Raw genomic sequence first — 18,797 nt, forward strand, 5'->3', positions numbered from 1 at the left:
TAACCTTCTATCTTGTAAAAATTTCTTGGAAAGAGAAGTTTCAAAATCATGAGAAGGTTAAGTTAGTTGGACTTTCGAAGAAGGAAAGTGATTGGACTAGGTGCAATTGTCTGTACAAATACATATTAGCATGATGTGCCAATAATACTCTAGTCCAAAGTATGGACCATTCAAAACCCATGAGTTCTTAAGGCAATTGGATGGGCAAAGGTCCCTTTAGCATTCAAATGTACTACTATTAGTAATGACAATGAATTCCTTACTCCATGCATCAAAAATCAATTGCACATTGACTAATGAGAGAGATAAGACATCACCATTGGATCACATGCACATGCAAACTTGTACCTAAAAATTTGTCATTCAAATTCTTTTTACATATAGATAATCACGTTTTGGAGTGATCATATATATGATATATGAGTCAATTAATAACTCAAGCAAGTATATGCAACACTAGACTAATTCTGAATGGAATTTTCACTCACTCAAACCATCTCCAAAAGAGCATGATGTAATAACACCCACACCCATTCTTTATGGAGGAAAAAGCAAGGTGTGGCAAATGCCCGGACCTTTTTTTAAATTCCAACAAATTCTTAAAAAAGGACACACAACAAAGCCGCCCTCCACAACAAACTTCACTACTTTTACAAAAGGGCAGACCAAAGGGTGCAAGTAATAAAAGGCAGCACTTTTAGGGTGTTGGCATAGCCACCAAGTCAATTTTTCTCACCCATTAAGTTATATATATAAGGACAGCAGGTCCTCTATGTACACTGTGTCAGACTAAATCCTTGTATATTCAACAAACACGGAAAACTATTAACCTAACATTAAGACCAGTTTTAGTCCTGAAGAAATTGGCAACAAGCAGTTGGAAAACAAAGGCATATACTTTCATATTTACATTTATTATAAGTAACATAATAAAGCAAAAACTCCAATAAAAAAGACTACCTTCAAATAATTGAGACCTGATTCAAAACCCTGACATGCCAGCATAACCTTCAGTTCACACATTAATGTAAATACACAACTGTCCACATATTTACGTTATATTTACATTTTATACATGTAAGTTACAAAATTAAATAGGTAGCTTACATTAATCATATAAGAGGGATAGAACAAAATCTCTATAAGAGCGAGCAAAATAGGAACAAGAATACCTCTTGAGATTCGCTGATCTGCCATACCATTCTTTTTCGGTCCCAAACAGAAGGCTGGCCAGATGCAGCAAGGACAAGAACTGCAACAAATTGCCTAAGCAAAGGCACTTTTGAGGATAAAGAAGCCTGGTTACCGAGGAGCCAAGTTAACGAGTTGAGGTTTTTCCAATATCATGTGCACACTGTCAGATCTGTGCCAAACATGATGTCCTTGGTGGAATCTGTAAGTCAACATCAAAATCGTCATAACCACATTCCTGTAACCAGATAATAAAATTTCATATTGCTAATCATCATACCTCCCTTTGTACCTCGAGTGACCAATTCTGGAGACAGCTGCTGCCCTTGGGATAAAGCCGTCAATGTCTGATTACGATTTCAATATTTATTCAAAAGGCATCACCATTCCTCTATTTCGTCATCGCAATCAGTTGTATCTGCAGCACCGAGATCGCTCTTCATATGTATGTCTATGGCCATCATGCCTGAAGAAAGTTCTCGCTCTTGAGATGACACCACTGCTACATTTTCATGATTTCCAGAATGTTGCACTGACACATCTCTCCAATTGTCTGGATTTGAAGACAGAAAACTAGGATGACCAGACTTAATGCACATTAGCTTGGAATATGGTTCATAATCAGTGGCTTGAATAGCTCTAGTAACAATTGACAGGCTCTCCATGTTAGCAGCCCATGACTTTGACCATAACTGAGCCTGCTTCAATTGTCAGCAACAGCCCACAACAACGTTGATGAGAACTAAGCCTTCCAAAACATGAACCATTGCTGATAGCAACGACTGCCCATGTCATACAGAAGCTTTCCTCAAAGAAAAAGTTCACATGACTGAAGATTGGAGGCACCTTCTTCACACTCAAAAGACGCTCGACTTGCCGAACAACCGGAGCCCGTATCGATTGCCATCTGCTTCATATATATATTGAGTCAGGAAACAGGGAACCCTTGCACAGCAAATTTTGTTTCATATTCATAGCAAGATGCTTTTAGACACAGAAGCCCCAGTGTAATGTGGAAAATTCCACCTGATGGGGAGAAAGTAATATAAAGTTCTGAAATTTTGCTAACCTGCGCCTTCCTGGATGGGTATTTGCAAATAAGACTCCACGTGCTGCTAAAGATCCCGCCACTGCTTCCGCTATGTTCACCAGACCAATCTCATCTGAGTTTGGTGTAATGTAACGAGATGAATTTTTAGGCATCTTATACTTCGCACTAAGAAGGCAATCCACATCACTCAAGTATGACATGGAAACTGCAGCGTCTTCTATACCTTCATCATCAACAAAATCGAGTACTGCATTGCAGATCCTACTAATCAGTCAAACAACAATGTACAGATCAAGCACCATTTAAAGACCACTTGCATATATGCACATAACAATCAACACTAAGACAAACCAAGCACTGCTTTCATTCTGCATTCACCCTCACAGACAAAGACATGCGATGCACATAGGCACCTCTGAATAAAAACATGCCCCTACACATTACAAGGACATTAAGACACATGCATGCACACACACCACATAGTGCACACATGGGAACAAGTGTGCGTGTGCATACGTGCGTGCGTGTGTGTGTGTGTGTGTGTGTGTGAAAGAGAGAGAGAGAGAGAGAGAGAGAGAGAGAGAGAGAGAGGAAACAAGTTTTAATAAAATATTCGAAAGAGCGAAGGGTCTATCAGACTGGAAAAACCAGATACAATGACAAAACCTGAATGGGTGGGGCCACTAAGTGGGCTCCACACCCAAGACGAATACTAATATATATACCTAGATGAATCCAGGAACATTCCCAAACTCATCCTCTAAAAACACAACATAGTGCAGTTTCAATCTCACGATAGTCACTCATAAGATTGAAAACCATAAACTCCACGCATAGCAAGGACTAGCTCCTATGACATCCCCACTGACGTCATCAGCGCCCAACAGTGGGTGTAGACCATAGTATAAAAGTATGCTCTCAACATACAAATCCACACACGCACACATACTTGAGCATCCATTTATACAAAGTCTTCGTACTGAGTTTCTGTCGGCACTCCAGAGGTGAAGGGCAAACTCAGCCATGACGAAGGCTAGCACTAAAGGAGAAGGCTAATAAAAAAGCAGTCCAAATCTCTTCATTCAAGCTACAACTGCTTGTGAAGTCTAAACGATTTCATTTTAGTCTCTCCCAAACGAGCATCTAAATCTAAATCTAGCTGATAGGGCAACGCACCATTTAAGATAGAAAGAATTATCACAATACCAACGGGCCGCAAGTTGGACGAAAACTTCACAAGGTGAAATTTGCATGTCCGCTTAGACGGCAAAAGCATATACCTAGATGAATCCAGGAACATTCCAAAACTCATCCTCTAAAAACACAACATAGTGCAATTTCAATCTCACGATAGTCACTCATAAGATTGAAAACCATAAACTCCATCACACATAGCAAGGACTAGCTACTATGGCATCCCCACTGATGTCATCACCGCCCAACACTGGGTGTAGACCATAGTATAAAAGTATGCTCTCACACATACAAATCCACACACCCACACATACTTGAGCATCCATTTATACAAAGAGTTTCTGTCAACACTCCGGAGGTGAAGGGCAAACTCAGCCATGACGAAGGCTAGCACTAAAGGAGAAGGCTAATCAAAAAGTAGTCCAAATCTCTTCATTCAAACTACAACTGCTTGTGAAGTCTAAACGATTTCATTTTAGTCTCTCCCAAACGAGCATCTAAATCTAAATCTAGCTGATAGGGCAACGCACCATTTAAGATAGAAAGAATTATCGCAATACCAGCGGGCCGCAACTTGGACGAAAACTTCACAAGGTGAAATTTGCATGTCCGCTTATACGGCAGAAGCATATACCTAAAACGAATACTAATATCTCTAAAACCCATTGAAAAAGATAAGTATCCAACATGATGTCATTGTGACGGTCCTCTGTATGCCGTCTGAGGATCAGATCCACTTGTTGAATGGATAAAAGGGTCTCAGTAGACAATGACTCCGATAGAGGCTGGCACCACTAAGAGATAAAACCCATGATGAAGCGCTATTGACAATCGATCTGCATGGTCCAATAGGTCAGGGCCCCAACACGGACTGCCATGAATATCACTACCAAAGAATTGAAGAGACTCAGACCAAGATATTCTTCCTTGGGTCCTTTGACTTAAAATGGATGCAGTAGGGAGTTGTGGGTGGATACAGGGATCTACTCTCCGACGCTTTCCAACTCTCGCGAGAATTGTGGTGGAGTATTAGACATGGGATCCTAGAAATGAGAGTGAGGGTATTGGCAATCGATCTTGGACCTGCACAACTGATCTCATCGTGAAGATCGGACCGGAGAAGAGCACTCCTAGATATGTATAGGATGCAACAACCTCTACTAGCAACCCATCAAAAGTGAACTCATGACTACCCTGGATGTGTTAAGATCACAACCATGCTTTTACCAAGGTGGCCTTCAAATCATGCGCTCACAAAAGGTCTGAAGTAAATCCAAATGTCGATGGAGACCCTCAACTGAAGAAGAAGAGAGTAAGACCATAGAGGAGAATCTGAACCAAGGATCTAGCTAAAGATGAGTTCACATCTCCTAGTATCTCAATGAATGTCTCAATCTCCATCATTCGATCCCTACTTAAAATCTTCTCATAGAGTGTCAACACTACCCAAATAATCTCATGATTGTATTCCAGATGCTATAGGCGTCTGATGAGACGGGCCCATGGCATTGTGTTGAAGCCTTTTGAAAATCCAAAAGTAAAGTAAACCCTATGTCTCTGTACCTTCTCAATGACACCTCGCTCTACGGGGATGTGATCCAGGGTCGCGAGATCGATACGAAATCCTACCTATCCAATAGCTCTCGAGCTTTGTAAACAAACTAACATGCATCTCATGTACTGAGGCATAAATCTTGGACATGACATAGATGTGAAAAAACAAATACCGACCGCTTCATTAAAAAAGCTTTGCCAAGATCGGAGCTATGATAATTATTCCATATGCAATGTATTCAATATATAGTCTCTCATGATCTTTGGCTCGGCTATTATGTAGATGTAGGGATATGTCTCATATCACCGATGATGAATAGTGCACAAGAGGTGGGACGCGGTAGCTGTGAGAGGTGAGGGGATGACTACTGAGCCATGTCATATATTGTACACGCATAGGAGTGTCAGACGGTGGTGTCAGTGAGAGGAGGGCATAGCTCAAGAAACTTCTACCACAAGTCTTTGGAGTTGCTTACTAAACAGGATCTTTAGTAGCCTCTCATTTATGCAAGCTTCTTTCAGCAGACTAAATGGCACTACACATGTATAGTCTCCGCCATGCTCAAAAGATGGTGTTCTAAGTTGGTGACGTAATGCCTTACACTCATCATCGTACCAGCTATTGCAGGAGATTGAGCCAATAGGTGGCATACAAGTGGAGCGTATGATGTAGGAAAAGACGTGGGGGATAGTAGCATGAGAAGAGCAGGTGATTAGAGTAGCTTGATTCCAAACGTGAGATGTCCACAAGATCTACGGGTCGGGTAGAGAGACAGGACATGTACTCGAGGGATAAAGCCTATGGTCATAGTGTATGTCGTGATATGTGGCATGTGTGGAAGGTGTCATGGTATGCGGCATGTGAATGTAGGACGGATAGGCTAAAGAAGAAATACGTATGATCGGCTCCGGGAGGTAGCCGAAAAATGGGAAAGCCACTAATGTGTGAGGCAAAGGCAGGAGATCCCACTAGAGTCTCCCCTGTGTGGAGGACGAGTGAATCCACCCAAGGAAGGTCATCCGTCTTGACTATTATAGATGATGAGACCATGTCTCATGCCCATGTCTGAGAAAGAGTGCCCATATGAAGCGATCAAGGCTTGCCTATCTACTAGTACTAGCAATATTCTTGCCTCATCCAGATCAACATCATGTAACAAAATCGAAAATCAATGAGCATAGTCCTCACATTAAGTCCTCAATAAGGACTTTCATACGGCTTGAAAAATCCATGATGTCTAGACATAGGGCTCTATACGTTGAGGTCTAAGTCTCCTCACGGAGATCCCTAGCAAAATGTGAGATCTCATGAGGAAAATAACCCATTACGATGAAAGGATCCTCTTAAGAGATGCTTGAATCTGTATACAAAGAAACTTAGCATGTGTGTCACGTCTCTCGAGCGAGATCATCCCAATGAGAGATGACAAATCTAAAATTGTCATTCCTCCTGATCCACGAACTCCACCTGTCTCTCTAGTCTCATCAGCATATGCCGACTCCCACGTGTGTTAACAAACTCAAGGCAAAGGGCACTCTGGACAGTGATGTTCTTTGTGTAGAAAATTATATCTTGTCCTATGTATGACTCCAAGAAATTCCCTAGGTTTGATCATAAGGTACCATTGCAATTTCAAACAGTGCAAGTCAAGGTCTCGGCAATGAGTCTAATGGGCCTTATCCCCGAAAAAATCCAAAAGTCCGCATGGGTCTTATCAAGAGACGAACATCTCGGACTACTACCCACTTTTGCTCTGTGCAGGTGACATCCTGCTGCTATAGGAGGTTGTGTCTCTCCTCTATCTATAGAGGTGTGAGCACTGAGAGTCCTCGTCCATGTGAATCTAGGGAGGGTCGCGGAGTATTGTACATTTGCGTAGTACTGCACGATGGTCATGGGTGTCTCTGAAATGGCACCAAGGGAACACCCCTTTTTTCCTCATTCATTGTCGATTGGGCTAGCCAAGGGGTACCTAGGAAGAGCAAACATATGAATTTCCCAAAACAAAGGTATTTGTCGCATTGATCCCAACCAGGTAATATTCATATTTTGCCATTGCCTAATACAAAAATGCAAAGTCTACTCTTGCACCGTAGCTTGTTTCTATTGTTCAAGAAATGATATACACTCAAACGAAGTCAATGAAAAAACATAAGACAACAAGGTTGATTAAGTTGATCTTTACGAGGAGATCATGGAACATAAAGCAGATTCAATATTTCTTTGACCTTGTGTATTGGGGGGCTGTTAAATGGATAGTACACTGAAGAAGGCTATAAAGAAGACAATTTCAATAGCATTAAAGACAAAATACCCAATGTTGAATGGGGATCCTATTAGATGAGGTCATATGCTCAAATTGCTTAGCGACTTCTTCAAAGGAGAAAAGTCCACGCAGAGCGGCCAGATACTGCCCTGCTCTTCATGGACACAAGACCATCTGAGGTATCCTTGCTACATCACAACGCCAGGCCACTTCACATAATGATGGAGATGTCCCACGAAGCGGAGCACAAGGTGACAACGTAAGATGTCATACATGCTCTAGAGACACTAAGACTCCCGAAGTAGGTCTGATCACACAATCTAAACCATTGGCTTACTCATACATTCTAGTTCTATTTCATCTTTTTTCAGCTTTTTGGCTTATCTTATGGATATGAAGGTGTGCCAGATACTCTAGTTCCCCTACATAGGGTGCTCTAAGCATGATGTACTCTTAGAATAACCATGATGTGATGTAATCTAGTTCCATTTCAGCTTAGAAGGGATGGAAGGGGCTGAGGCCCGAGGGAGTTGAGTGGGCTGAGAGGGGGCTGAGTGGATGAGAGCTTAGAGAGGGGGTTGAGCGGGCTGAGTGCTTGAGAGAGGGGGCTAAGAGGCGAGTGGCTCAGTGGAAGGGGATGGAGAGTGGTTGGAGAGGAAATAAAGACCCTCGTTGACACCAAAACGGCGCTCCCGCGCAGCCCTAAACCCGGAACGCTAGAGACACAACCCGAAACACGTTCCGACCACGTTCCCGGAACGTTTGGGAATGTTCCTAGGCGTTCCCGCACTACCATCTACCTAGGAACGGCGTTTCCACGTTCCAGGAAGACGGAACGTCATTCCCTAGTAACTATGCTTACTTGTTTCCCACAGCATGGAGGGGGGCAAGTATAGTGGACAATTTGATAGGTTCCCCAGCCTTTGTGACATGCGTGCATGACCTCAATGTTCCTCTAGAATCGATGTTAGATGATAAGTGCCAAGGGATAAGATCTCACCTCATACATAAGCAGCCTTTATCGCAACTAATGACGCTCGCGGCACAGCGGTTCTCATGCCGCCTGACATGTCGAAAGTGGCGAGCTTTTCTCTCACAAAGGGTGAATGAGATGATCTGATCTTTTCAGTGAGGGGACCCACCACTGCATGGGGGCTTTCCTCCGAGGGGAAGTTACTTATCCCATCACGGATCCAAGTGTCTGGCATTACATACACGACATCGCTCTATGACGTCCCGATCCAAGCACCACCAGATATGTCCTCCTTGCCCAGGCCCACCACATCTATCTTGCTCACCACACTAATTCCTCATTAGATACTCTACGACCTCCCGATCCAAGCACCACTAGATATGTCCTTGCCCAAGCCCACCACATCTATCTTGCTCACCACACTAATTCCTCATTAGATACTACAAGTAGAGGTCGCCATGACACCACTTAGCCTATTATGAGATTCGAGGACGATACCACTTCCTGTTTCAAGAAGGGCTCGGCTTTGGACCACTCTCTCGGCTGATCCACTTCAATGAACATGCCTATGTTAGCCTTGATCGAGATGCAACGGCACAGAGAGACCCTATTGAGGCGGATTAGGCAGCAGCAGCAAGAGATGATAGCGCCACAAGAGATTGGGATTGATCGAGCACGGCAATATTTCACAGACTTCTACACATATGAGTTAACCCCAAGACCTATTGGAGTGGAGGAGGAGGTAGCTAAAATGAGGGCAAAGTGGATCAGCACAGCATGTATCTCAGCTCTCCTTAGCAGGGACCGTCCGAGCAAGGTGTCACCCTTGATATGGCCCATCGGATACAGAGATCCCCTGCCATAGCGAGAGACAATTCGACAGACACAAATACGAGCTATCTTGGCTGCTCATCGGAGAGCCACCATGGCACCTCGATATGTTTTGAGCATTGGTTTTGAGTTTTTGTGATAATAAGTATAGTACGCAGCAAAGGCCTTAGCGAGCCCTTTGCTTCATCCCACAATGGCTTGTATGAGTTACCTTTTTTTTGTACTGTGTGTGTGTGTCTGTGTGCGCGCGAGCGTGCACGTGCACGCGCGTACACAAGCGAGAGATAAACCTGATGGAGAAGTACGAAATGCATTCAGGGAGGATATCACAATGTTGAAAAGGCACATAATCTAGAGGTAGAAAAAGGTAGAGCTGAGACAAAATGAAAAGCATAAACTCCGTCACTACAGAGCATACATGCATATAATGGAAAAGTACAGATAACAAGTAATGACCTCAGCCTAGTATAAACCAACCAGCAAAGCAACTTGGTGCATTGCCTTAAGGGAAGTTTTTTGACACTGCAGTAAGATTTTAGACATGGCCGATAGGTTGGTGAAGCACATCCTAGCCACATAGGATTTGCCAGAAAAAGTATCAGTGAAAGAGATAGTGTACCAGAAAATGTATCAGTCAGATGTAAAAGAGCCCCTATGACTATGATCGTGGCCTTTAGTCCCATAGATCATGTAGGGTGTCAAGTGGACTTTAATCTCTCTCTCTCTCTCTCTCTCTCTCTCTCTCTCTCTCTCTACGTCGGGCCTATGCACACATCAGAGAAAGATACTATGAAAATAGGGGCACCTGAAAATCTTTAGAGCAGCCAGCTACAACGCCAATAAAGGTGGTTTTGGAACACCACAACAAGATACTATCCGCCCGCAGGCACTCCTCGCATACAGCCCAGGCGCAGGTCATCGTACATCTCTGCTTCTCCCTACAGCCTCTCCTCTCCGCTCTTTCTATACAGGCCACACAGCACTAGGCGCGCCTTCAGCTGAGAAGCGCAGGCAGATCTCGGGTAGCACTAGACCAACAGCAGCAGCAGCTCGTGGGCAGGTTGGTTCAGCTCAGCGGCCCTGCTTCCAGCTTCTAATCACCCCAGGCTGAGACGAGCCCCGGCTCAGCTTGGGGGTTAGCGTCAGCAAAGAGGCACATAGGCCACCATGGAGTTCCCAAAAATGAAGACATTTGCTACGACTCCTGCCAGAAAACCCTCATATGTTTCCATCACAGCGACACCCAGCCCCTATGCTTTGCACTACAGAGGAAGGATTAGCTCAGACCTACAGGAACAAATATACTATTTACAGCAGGAAAGTAGAGAGCTTAGGCTCCAGCTTGCAGCCCTTGGAAGAAAGGTGAAAGATATGGAGAATAATGGCAAGCAGGAAATTATTGCAGAAGTTATACAAAAGTGCAACACATCTCCAGCAGCACCAACGCTCGTTTCCACAGTCAAAGAAAGGATCTCCACTGAAATCAGCTCAGCCAAGAAAGAGACGGCCATCGTGTCTAGCAACAAAATCAATAAGGCAAATCTTTATGCAGAATTCAAAGAGCAAGAAGCTATGATACAGAATAAGAAAATACTATGCATTGGGGGGCTGCCAGGGGATTGCCTTGACTGCCTCAATTATGAAGAGGGGTACACAGAAGAGGAAATATTTGCATGCCTCAAGAAGGGGATACCACAAGTTGAATGGGATGAGAATAATATAAGCTATATCACTCAAAAGGGTAAACAAGTACAATTTTATTTCAATGACAGGGCAGGAATAGTCAAGACTTGCCGACAGACAAATAAGCTGAAGGGCACAAAGATATGGATATCTGAGGAGCTCACTCCAACTTAGCTCAAACAAAGGAATATCGAACTCATTAAAGTGAAGGATGCACACAAAGCAGGAAAGTGGGCAGTTTACTGAGATGGAATAGCTCTAATTAGAGATTTCAAATCTAAACCCAAAGATCCTCAGTCTTAAACTCATGGTTGTAAGACACATTAAGACACGATACACTAGACACGCCTCAGACACGAGTGTCTAAAGTGTCTTAAAGAAGACACGTAAGACACGTCATTGTAATAATAAATATTTAATTAATATATGTATAAGTATACAAGTGTACAACTTGGTAGCATAGCTAGCTGCTTGATTCTAGAAGTACAATAAGCTACACTTAAACAATGCAAGAAGTAACAATGCAAGACTCACTACTCAAGAGCTTGCAAGTTAAGAGTCACGACTCAAGAGCTTGCAAGTCACGACTCACAATTTTAAAGATTTAACAACATCATTAATCAATACACATAGATATCATGGCAACAGTCTATCAATCACAAGTGATATGAATGCAATATGCATCTCGATACATATAATTGAAAGGAAACTTTTGACTCTCAAGATTCATCCTAATCCGAATCTGCGAGGTCACTGCCACTGCTGGATCCGAAGTCACCATCAATGATAGCATGGTTAAGTCAAACTCGATGTTTGTTGTTACACCCAACCCACTAAAAAAAACAAGAGTGTCTAAAGGTGTCTTAAGGTAAGACACGTGTCTTAAGTGTCTTATTGTAAGACACGAGTGTCCTAACAACCATGCTTAAACTGATGTAATGAAGGCCACTTTGATATAGGACTAGAACTTAGATGTGTGCTAAATAATCTTGAGCTGAGATGCCATGTGCACTCCTCAACTCTCTTAGTTTCAGAGATGTAGTAGCTACTTTCCTTTTGATGTGTACTTTGTCTCATAAGCCCGCGAGGCTTCCTGAAGACGTTAATAGATCTTTCTTTCTTTCTTTCTTTCTTTCTCTCTCTCTCTCTCTTTGTAGATAGATAGATGCTTACATACACCCACACACACGCGTGCTTGTACATAGAAATGCATGCATGTGCATTCTTTCTATGTATACATAAATACATTAATAACATACATACGTGCAACCATTCGTGTGTGCATGGGTGTGCACGCACGCGAATGCAAGCAAGTGTGTGTATGTATGTGCATGTGTGTGCACATGCCGGAAATGACTAGGTCAGATTACACATCCTCTGTATCATTAAAACAAGAAATTTATGAGCAGCAGATAAAGCATTACAGTTCTCATGGAGGAAGGACGAAAATGTGCAAGCCTCAGTGTGAGCTTGTGACAGTATTGTCTCAGGCACTTCCATGTTCAAAGGATGTCTTTGAAGGTGACCTTGAAGGATCATGTTAATGCCCTCACCTGCCAAAAAAGTAAGAAAGCAATGTCTGTAATCGTATACACACTGGAATAAACCAAGCATTGAAATGTTATAATCTGCTTAATTACAAGGAACAAACATCAGCTATGCACGATACTATTGAGAGATATTGCAGCGCCATGGCACAACCCAACATGTTTAAACACTTTGCTGGACGCATTCTTTCTACAACAAACAATTCCCAAGAATGCATACATGCAGACAAAATAAAAACTGATGTTCTCGCTGCTCCAGAAATTCAGATCCTCTTTGAAGTTTGCAATGATACAAGCGTGGCAGAGTTTCAAATGTGTACGCTCTTTCCTATTCACAAAACACTTTGAACACTTATTATGTCTTCTTGAGAGCATAGAATAAATGGTTTTAGCATTGAATGAGCAAGAAGATGCACTCTTATGCCAGCAAAACATGCCCAAAGTCATTGCACATGAACAACAAGGTGCAGTCTTGAACTCTATGACAGTTACTCTTAACTCACAAACTATGCATAGACAGTTCACCTCAAACATAATCACCATCAGAATCCTGTTTGGTATAGCAGCAAAATTTAACAGTGGTATGCATCATATCTGCCTTTTTGGAAGAAACGCTTATTTTTCAGGCAGATGCTGCCAAACACAATGTCTGCAATTTGAAAAGCTCTTGTGTGGATTAACAAGCTTCTCAATTCTAGTTCATTACGATGGATTCATTCTTAGAAGAAAAGAAGCCCATTGCATCAGATACTGATGGCGATTTTCACATGTGGACAGAGCAAGCTCAGTTGTGTTGATGATATGACTGCAATGAGAAATAGCGTCCATGCAGTTGAAGAAATAAAGTGCATTGATATGGGACATCAGCAGATAAAAATCTCCATATGTAGCGAAAGAGGAGTTATAAACTTTGTGACATGTTTCTTAGGCATGAATATATTCAAGGCTTTACTTCATGACTTTGTACAAATCTTCAAAATACTATAATATACCCAATCTTGCATAAATATTTTTTGGGAAAACACACGAAACAACAATGTGAAGAGGGGGGGGGGGACTATTAACGTCTGCAAAAGGCCCAAAAGTATATGAGACAAAAAGCTGATATACATCATGATCTGAACCCCCTATGCAGGACGGAAACTAAAGATGTCTAGCACACCTCTATGTGTGAAACTCGAAAGCTGAAACGAGATATGAATATAAGCCATAAGTCCAGGCTCCCTGTACATGATGCATCTTAAGTAGATGGGCCATGCTCCTAACTCGTCATGACGGATCTAAGCTACCCAAGAGTCTGGCTAGGGTTCCGAGCAAGGGTCCTGGTGTGTCTGTGACATGTTTTGAGATCTACCGCTATCACCCTGTGCTCTGTGGTTACTCAAACGTCCTGAGAACAGTAATGTGGATAGGCCTTGTACTCCAGCTAGCCTAAAGTCTATGAAGAGCACATCAGATTCTCGTACCCTACGGTAACCTACCAATGTGGACTCTTCTCCTATGAAGAAGTCTCTGATCCTCTACAGCCTAGGCCCCTAACCTGCTACTAGGCATCTGAAAGTATGTTTGCTCTAATACCACCTGAAGCAACCCCTACCGGGTCCAGTACATACCTTATCATATCCATAGACCTGAAGCGGCCGTGTGTGAGATAGACTACATGCAAATGGCTTGTAAAGCGAATCAAAAGATCAACATGAACCGCAACTTCAAAGGGAGAGCTTGGGGGACTCACACAGGAATCAAAACATTTTAAGCCATACTCTAGATTCTACATTTTTTCCCGCATTGCTGCATGGTGCAGCTCTAGAAAGAAGCGCAATGAAAAAGGGGCCAAAAGTGGGCTTTTAGACCCTCCCCCCCACCCCACACCACCACAGTCAAGGTATGGAAAAATATGCCATACGTGTATGATACAAACGTTTGCAAACATATACGAATGTTTGAAATATGCGTTGGGCCACATTATTGTCAACTCGGACACATCTCTCTCTCTCTCTCTCTCTCTCACACACACACACACCCTGGGCTAAGCCAGTGGAGATAGTGCAGTCCTACACATACTTGGGGGCAGTCTTCACAGGACCCATCTTCACAATGACCTAGACAGCCAGTACACGACTCACACGGGGGCAGAGAGCTTTGGCGCAACTAGAGAGACAGTGCTCCAAGGCACACTTCCAAGATCCACCGACAAAAGGCTGGCTCTTCGACACTTTAGTGCAGCCGACTGCCATGAATGCAGCACCCTTCTGGGGTTGTGATCTACCAGTGATCACAGAGTGGCGGAGATTTGATTGGCTATAGGTGACTATGAGGTCTAGGATGATTTGGAAGTAAGCCCTCAGTCCCGCCTGAGATAGTACAGGCAAAGTTCGCCATGACACCTCTCGATATTGATGCAATCTAAAGGCAATGACATTCATCCACAGAGTTTGGGCCCTACCTCACTGCAGACTACTAAGGTTGGCCTTAAAGTCATCCAGATGGCTAGTAGAGAGCGGGGCAGGCACATGGTATGCATGCATATCCGCATGGTTTAGTAGGCACCGTATTTAGATGGACAAGCTCCCCCCCTTTTAGTACAGCATGGATGCACCATCTGAGTTTGACCCCACGAGACGAGATTAACCGTATCATAAGACTAGATCTCCTCCAGCTCCATACATCTTGGACTTTGGGGGGGAACATGAGTTCCCCACCAAGATCCAGTTCTATTGTGACCACTTCTTGAGAGTATCAGAGGAGGGATTAGACCCCAGTATCTCGAGGACAAAGGAGTCTCACATGCACTCAGGAACGCCATTGGACAAATACCGGTCTCATCCCACTAGTTGAGGATTGAGACACGGAGAGTTGCACGTACACCCGGAGAGCAACAGATCTGTATGCTATGCGCGCTGGATGTGGCAAAGACAAAGGAGCATTTTCTCTATGTTTGCTCAGCCTACTATGAGATCCGGGGACGATACCATTGCCTCTTCAGGAGGGGAGCGGCTTTGGTGCACTCTCTGAATTGATCCACTTCCACGATCAGGTCTGCATTGGGACCTATCTGATAGAGATGCACCGACATAGAGAGACACTATTGCGACAGATCAGAGAGAAACAGGAGGCGACAGCCCACAGGACACAGAGGCAGACCGAGCATAGCGGCACATCACAGATTTGTATGCATTTGACTCAGCCTCGGAACATGTGGAGTGGAAGAGGAGGATCTAGCTGATATTGGGACAGCTTGGATCCGCAAGGAGACAATGACGCAAAGACCACTGCGACGAGTGACCAAAGCAGACTCAGCCATGATGCTGCTTGTGAAGTCTAAACATTTTCATTTTAGTCTCTCCCCAACGAGCATCTAAATCTAAATCTAGCTGATAGGGCAACGCACCATTTAAGATAGAAAGAATTATCACAATACCAGCAGGCCGCAACTTGGACGAAAACTTCACAAGGTGAAATTTGCATGTCTGCTAATACGGCAGAAGCATATACCTAGAAGAATCCAGGAACATTCCCCAACTCATCCTCTAAAAACACAACATAGTGCAGTTTCAATCTCATGATAGTCACTCACAAGGTTGAAAACCATAAACTCCATCATGCATAGCAGGGACTAGCTACTATGACATCCCCACTGACGTCATTAGCGCCCAACAGTGGGTGTAGACCATAGTATAAAAATATGCTCTCACACATACAAATCCACACACCCACACATACTTGAGCATCCATTTATACAAAGTCTTCGTACTAAGTTTCTGTCGACACTCCGGAGGTGAAGGGCAGACTCAGCCATGATGAAGGCTAGCACTAAAGGAGAAGGCTAATCAAAAGGTAGTCCAAAATCTCTTCATTCAAGCTACAACTGCTTGTGAAGTCTAAACATTTTCATTTTAGTCTCTCCCCAACGAGCGTCTAAATCTAAATGGAGCAGATAAGCTTATTGCTTTGATTGTTCACAAACGCAAGATCTTTCAGTAAGCCTATCATCAACCAATTTTTCTTCACTGCTTATTACTATAGAGCTGCAACCTCGATGGCAAACACAATTAATAACTTTGACCTAAACAGAGCACTTACAATGCAACTATCATAGCAATATTGGACCCAAAGATGGACAAGCTTCTATAGCTTTGCATCCAACCCAATAACACTCATCATACTCCGGAAGAATCGAATTTCTAAGATCCACAATGCAACCTTTGGTGACTCCATATGAGTGGTCTTCCCTCTCTAGGCTCAAACGACTGTTTGGCATAGAATTGTCATCTCATCCACATATACATTGCCACTTTCCCAACATCAAGTGTCCAATGGATTGTCAATTCTACAAGCCGTGATCGGTCGTGATAGCAAAGATAATATGCAAATACGGCTCACTTGGCCTGACTAGATAATATGCAGCAGAGTAAAAAGGTGATGCAAATTTCAGCAATGCTATAAGGCATCAACCATTTAGTTCCCATACCTGAAACGAAGCACCAATGCCAATTAATAAGCTGATGCCTCAAAACACGCTTATTCATGGCAGCTTAAGAAAGAAACACAGGCATGTAAAAACAAATCACACCAGTCAATAGTAAAAACACTTGCTTTGCAACCAAATCAAGGCACACCCTTGGAGTGCTGCCACATACTCCATGCCTTATTTGACCACTCGCCACCATGTAGGTATTTATTGCAAGCAGATGTCGCTTGCACCTTTATGGACTACTTGCCTCTTCATGCCATATGGTGAGTGACCTAGCTTTATAAATGTCAACATACCCCAAAATAATGCCAATATAGACCTTGACCTTAGGCACCTAACCCATTCAATGCATGTCATGAAGCCGTTGATAAGGAAAAAATGGAAAGACAACCAGGAATTATGTACTTCACCACGCCAGATAGGTGAGACTTCATAGGGATCAGCTGCAATGTGGGCTCGTAGATGGTGAGCTTATGAACCAAATTCCAAAGCAAATACAATAACAAGTCAATCTCCCACACAATCTGACTAGAACACACATACAGGAACACACAAACTCTTTGAAAGAGGGGAAAGACTACACAGCCCGAAACAGACTGAACTTCCCCCCAAAAACTCAGAAAGCAGTCAGCCTCAGAATACTATGAACCCACAGCCCACTGCTCAATGGCCAGCAAGACCCCCAAGCATAACCTCTGTGTGCATTCTTCTGTAATCATTGCTTTGCTCACTCCCAGGTAGTTAGCATTTAACACTGTAAGTACACAACTTGAGGCAACGGCCAGCCTATAACTCTCGTGCCCACAAGCTGTCCAAAAGAAGAACTAGCGGGTACAATCATCTGTAAACCTGCAGGTACATTCACCGTACAAGCAGCCGTACAATCATACGTACGACACCCGATACTTACACCCCATACAACCATGCACAGTACTCCGTACAGCCTGCATTTAATGACGACCATCCTCCATACAGCTCGTAGAAGACAGCCTTAATGACCCGTACGTGCCCGTACAGCCTGCAATCAAGGCACCATACAGCCAGCCCGTACCAATCAGCAATTAAGGCCTGTACAAACTCGTACTGCAGCCCGTACGTAGAATTTAATGTCCGTCTATACGTCGCTGTATCAGCAGCATCAGCTGGCATTCAATTGCTCCTCCCGTACACGATCCCTTGCATCAGCCCGTACCAATCTCCTTAGCAACCCGTACAAAGCCCGTACGGCTCTTTCCAGCCCTCAACCCACGCACGTCACCCGATGCAAGGCTACCCTTGTTCTCAGAGCTCATGAAGCTCCCTTCTCTTCCAAGGTCCTCCCGCTTCTTCTGTGGCGACGCCTCTACCGTCACCAAGCTCTCTTCTGCTCACCGCCTAGTAGCCTCCCTCTCATCCGAGCCTCGTTCTCCTCCCCTTCTTTATGTGATCATCCTCCAGGTGCCCACGAACTCCTTCCCAAATCCTCCTGCAAGCTGTCACCTTCATCTACGTCCAGCTCGTCGACTAGAAGCCTCCCTTCATCCATCACATAGCCACCTTTGCATGAGCAGGGTGCCTTCCTAATCAGTCCAGCCACCTCAGCCTAATTTGCCACCTCATCAGTGACATTTTACCACTCTCAAGACATTTCCCCCAAATCACGTTAAATGCACATTTTGGACCTTTAGTCACACAATTCCCACACACATTAGCATGCACATTAAAGCTTGCATGCACCCCCGTACACACACATGAAAAGCCCCTTGACATGGGCACCAAAACATATCAAATTCCCATAACATGCAAGTGCACATTGACTCAGGAAAATAAAACTAAAAAACCCGTCATGACTTGATTTTCATGACCCCAAAAATATTTCACTTGACCACACACTGTATCTCAAAAAAATATACATCAGTCCATCATGCTTGTGAAAGAAAAATCCACAAATGCCAAAAGCCCACACCTACCCTAGATGTGTACAACTATGTGCCTACCCACAGCTATATACAGTGCTCAAAAACTTGATACAGATTTTGTCCTATCACCGTAT

The 18,797-nt window shown here is 43.6% G+C and overlaps 1 protein-coding gene across 6 annotated transcripts in view; it reads right to left on the reverse strand.

Annotated features, from left to right (window-relative positions):
• Window positions 1–1,343: 1,343 nt before the first annotated feature.
• ATRAD17 (RADIATION SENSITIVE 17) overlaps window positions 1,344–18,797 on the reverse strand; it is a 28,323-nt gene continuing 10,869 nt past the window's right edge. For 2 of the 6 annotated variants that reach the window (XM_087393607.1, XM_087393604.1), the window contains 5 exons: window positions 12,169–12,297; window positions 2,261–2,489; window positions 2,038–2,098; window positions 1,472–1,892; window positions 1,344–1,393 (listed from right to left, as the gene is read on the reverse strand). In XM_087393607.1, coding sequence (XP_087249733.1) covers window positions 1,572–1,892; window positions 2,038–2,098; window positions 2,261–2,489; window positions 12,169–12,297 — 740 coding nt within the window. In that variant the 3' untranslated portion in view covers window positions 1,344–1,393; window positions 1,472–1,571. The remainder of the gene's footprint in view (window positions 1,394–1,471; window positions 1,893–2,037; window positions 2,099–2,260; window positions 2,490–12,168; window positions 12,298–18,797) is intronic. The other 4 variants (XM_087393608.1, XM_087393609.1, XM_087393606.1 and 1 more) reach the window with 4 other exon arrangements.

This window comes from Dipteris shenzhenensis, chromosome 22, assembly GCF_047967505.1.
Source record: "Dipteris shenzhenensis isolate YYH24624 ecotype China chromosome 22, Dip_SZ_1.0, whole genome shotgun sequence".
NCBI lineage: Eukaryota > Viridiplantae > Streptophyta > Polypodiopsida > Gleicheniales > Dipteridaceae > Dipteris > Dipteris shenzhenensis.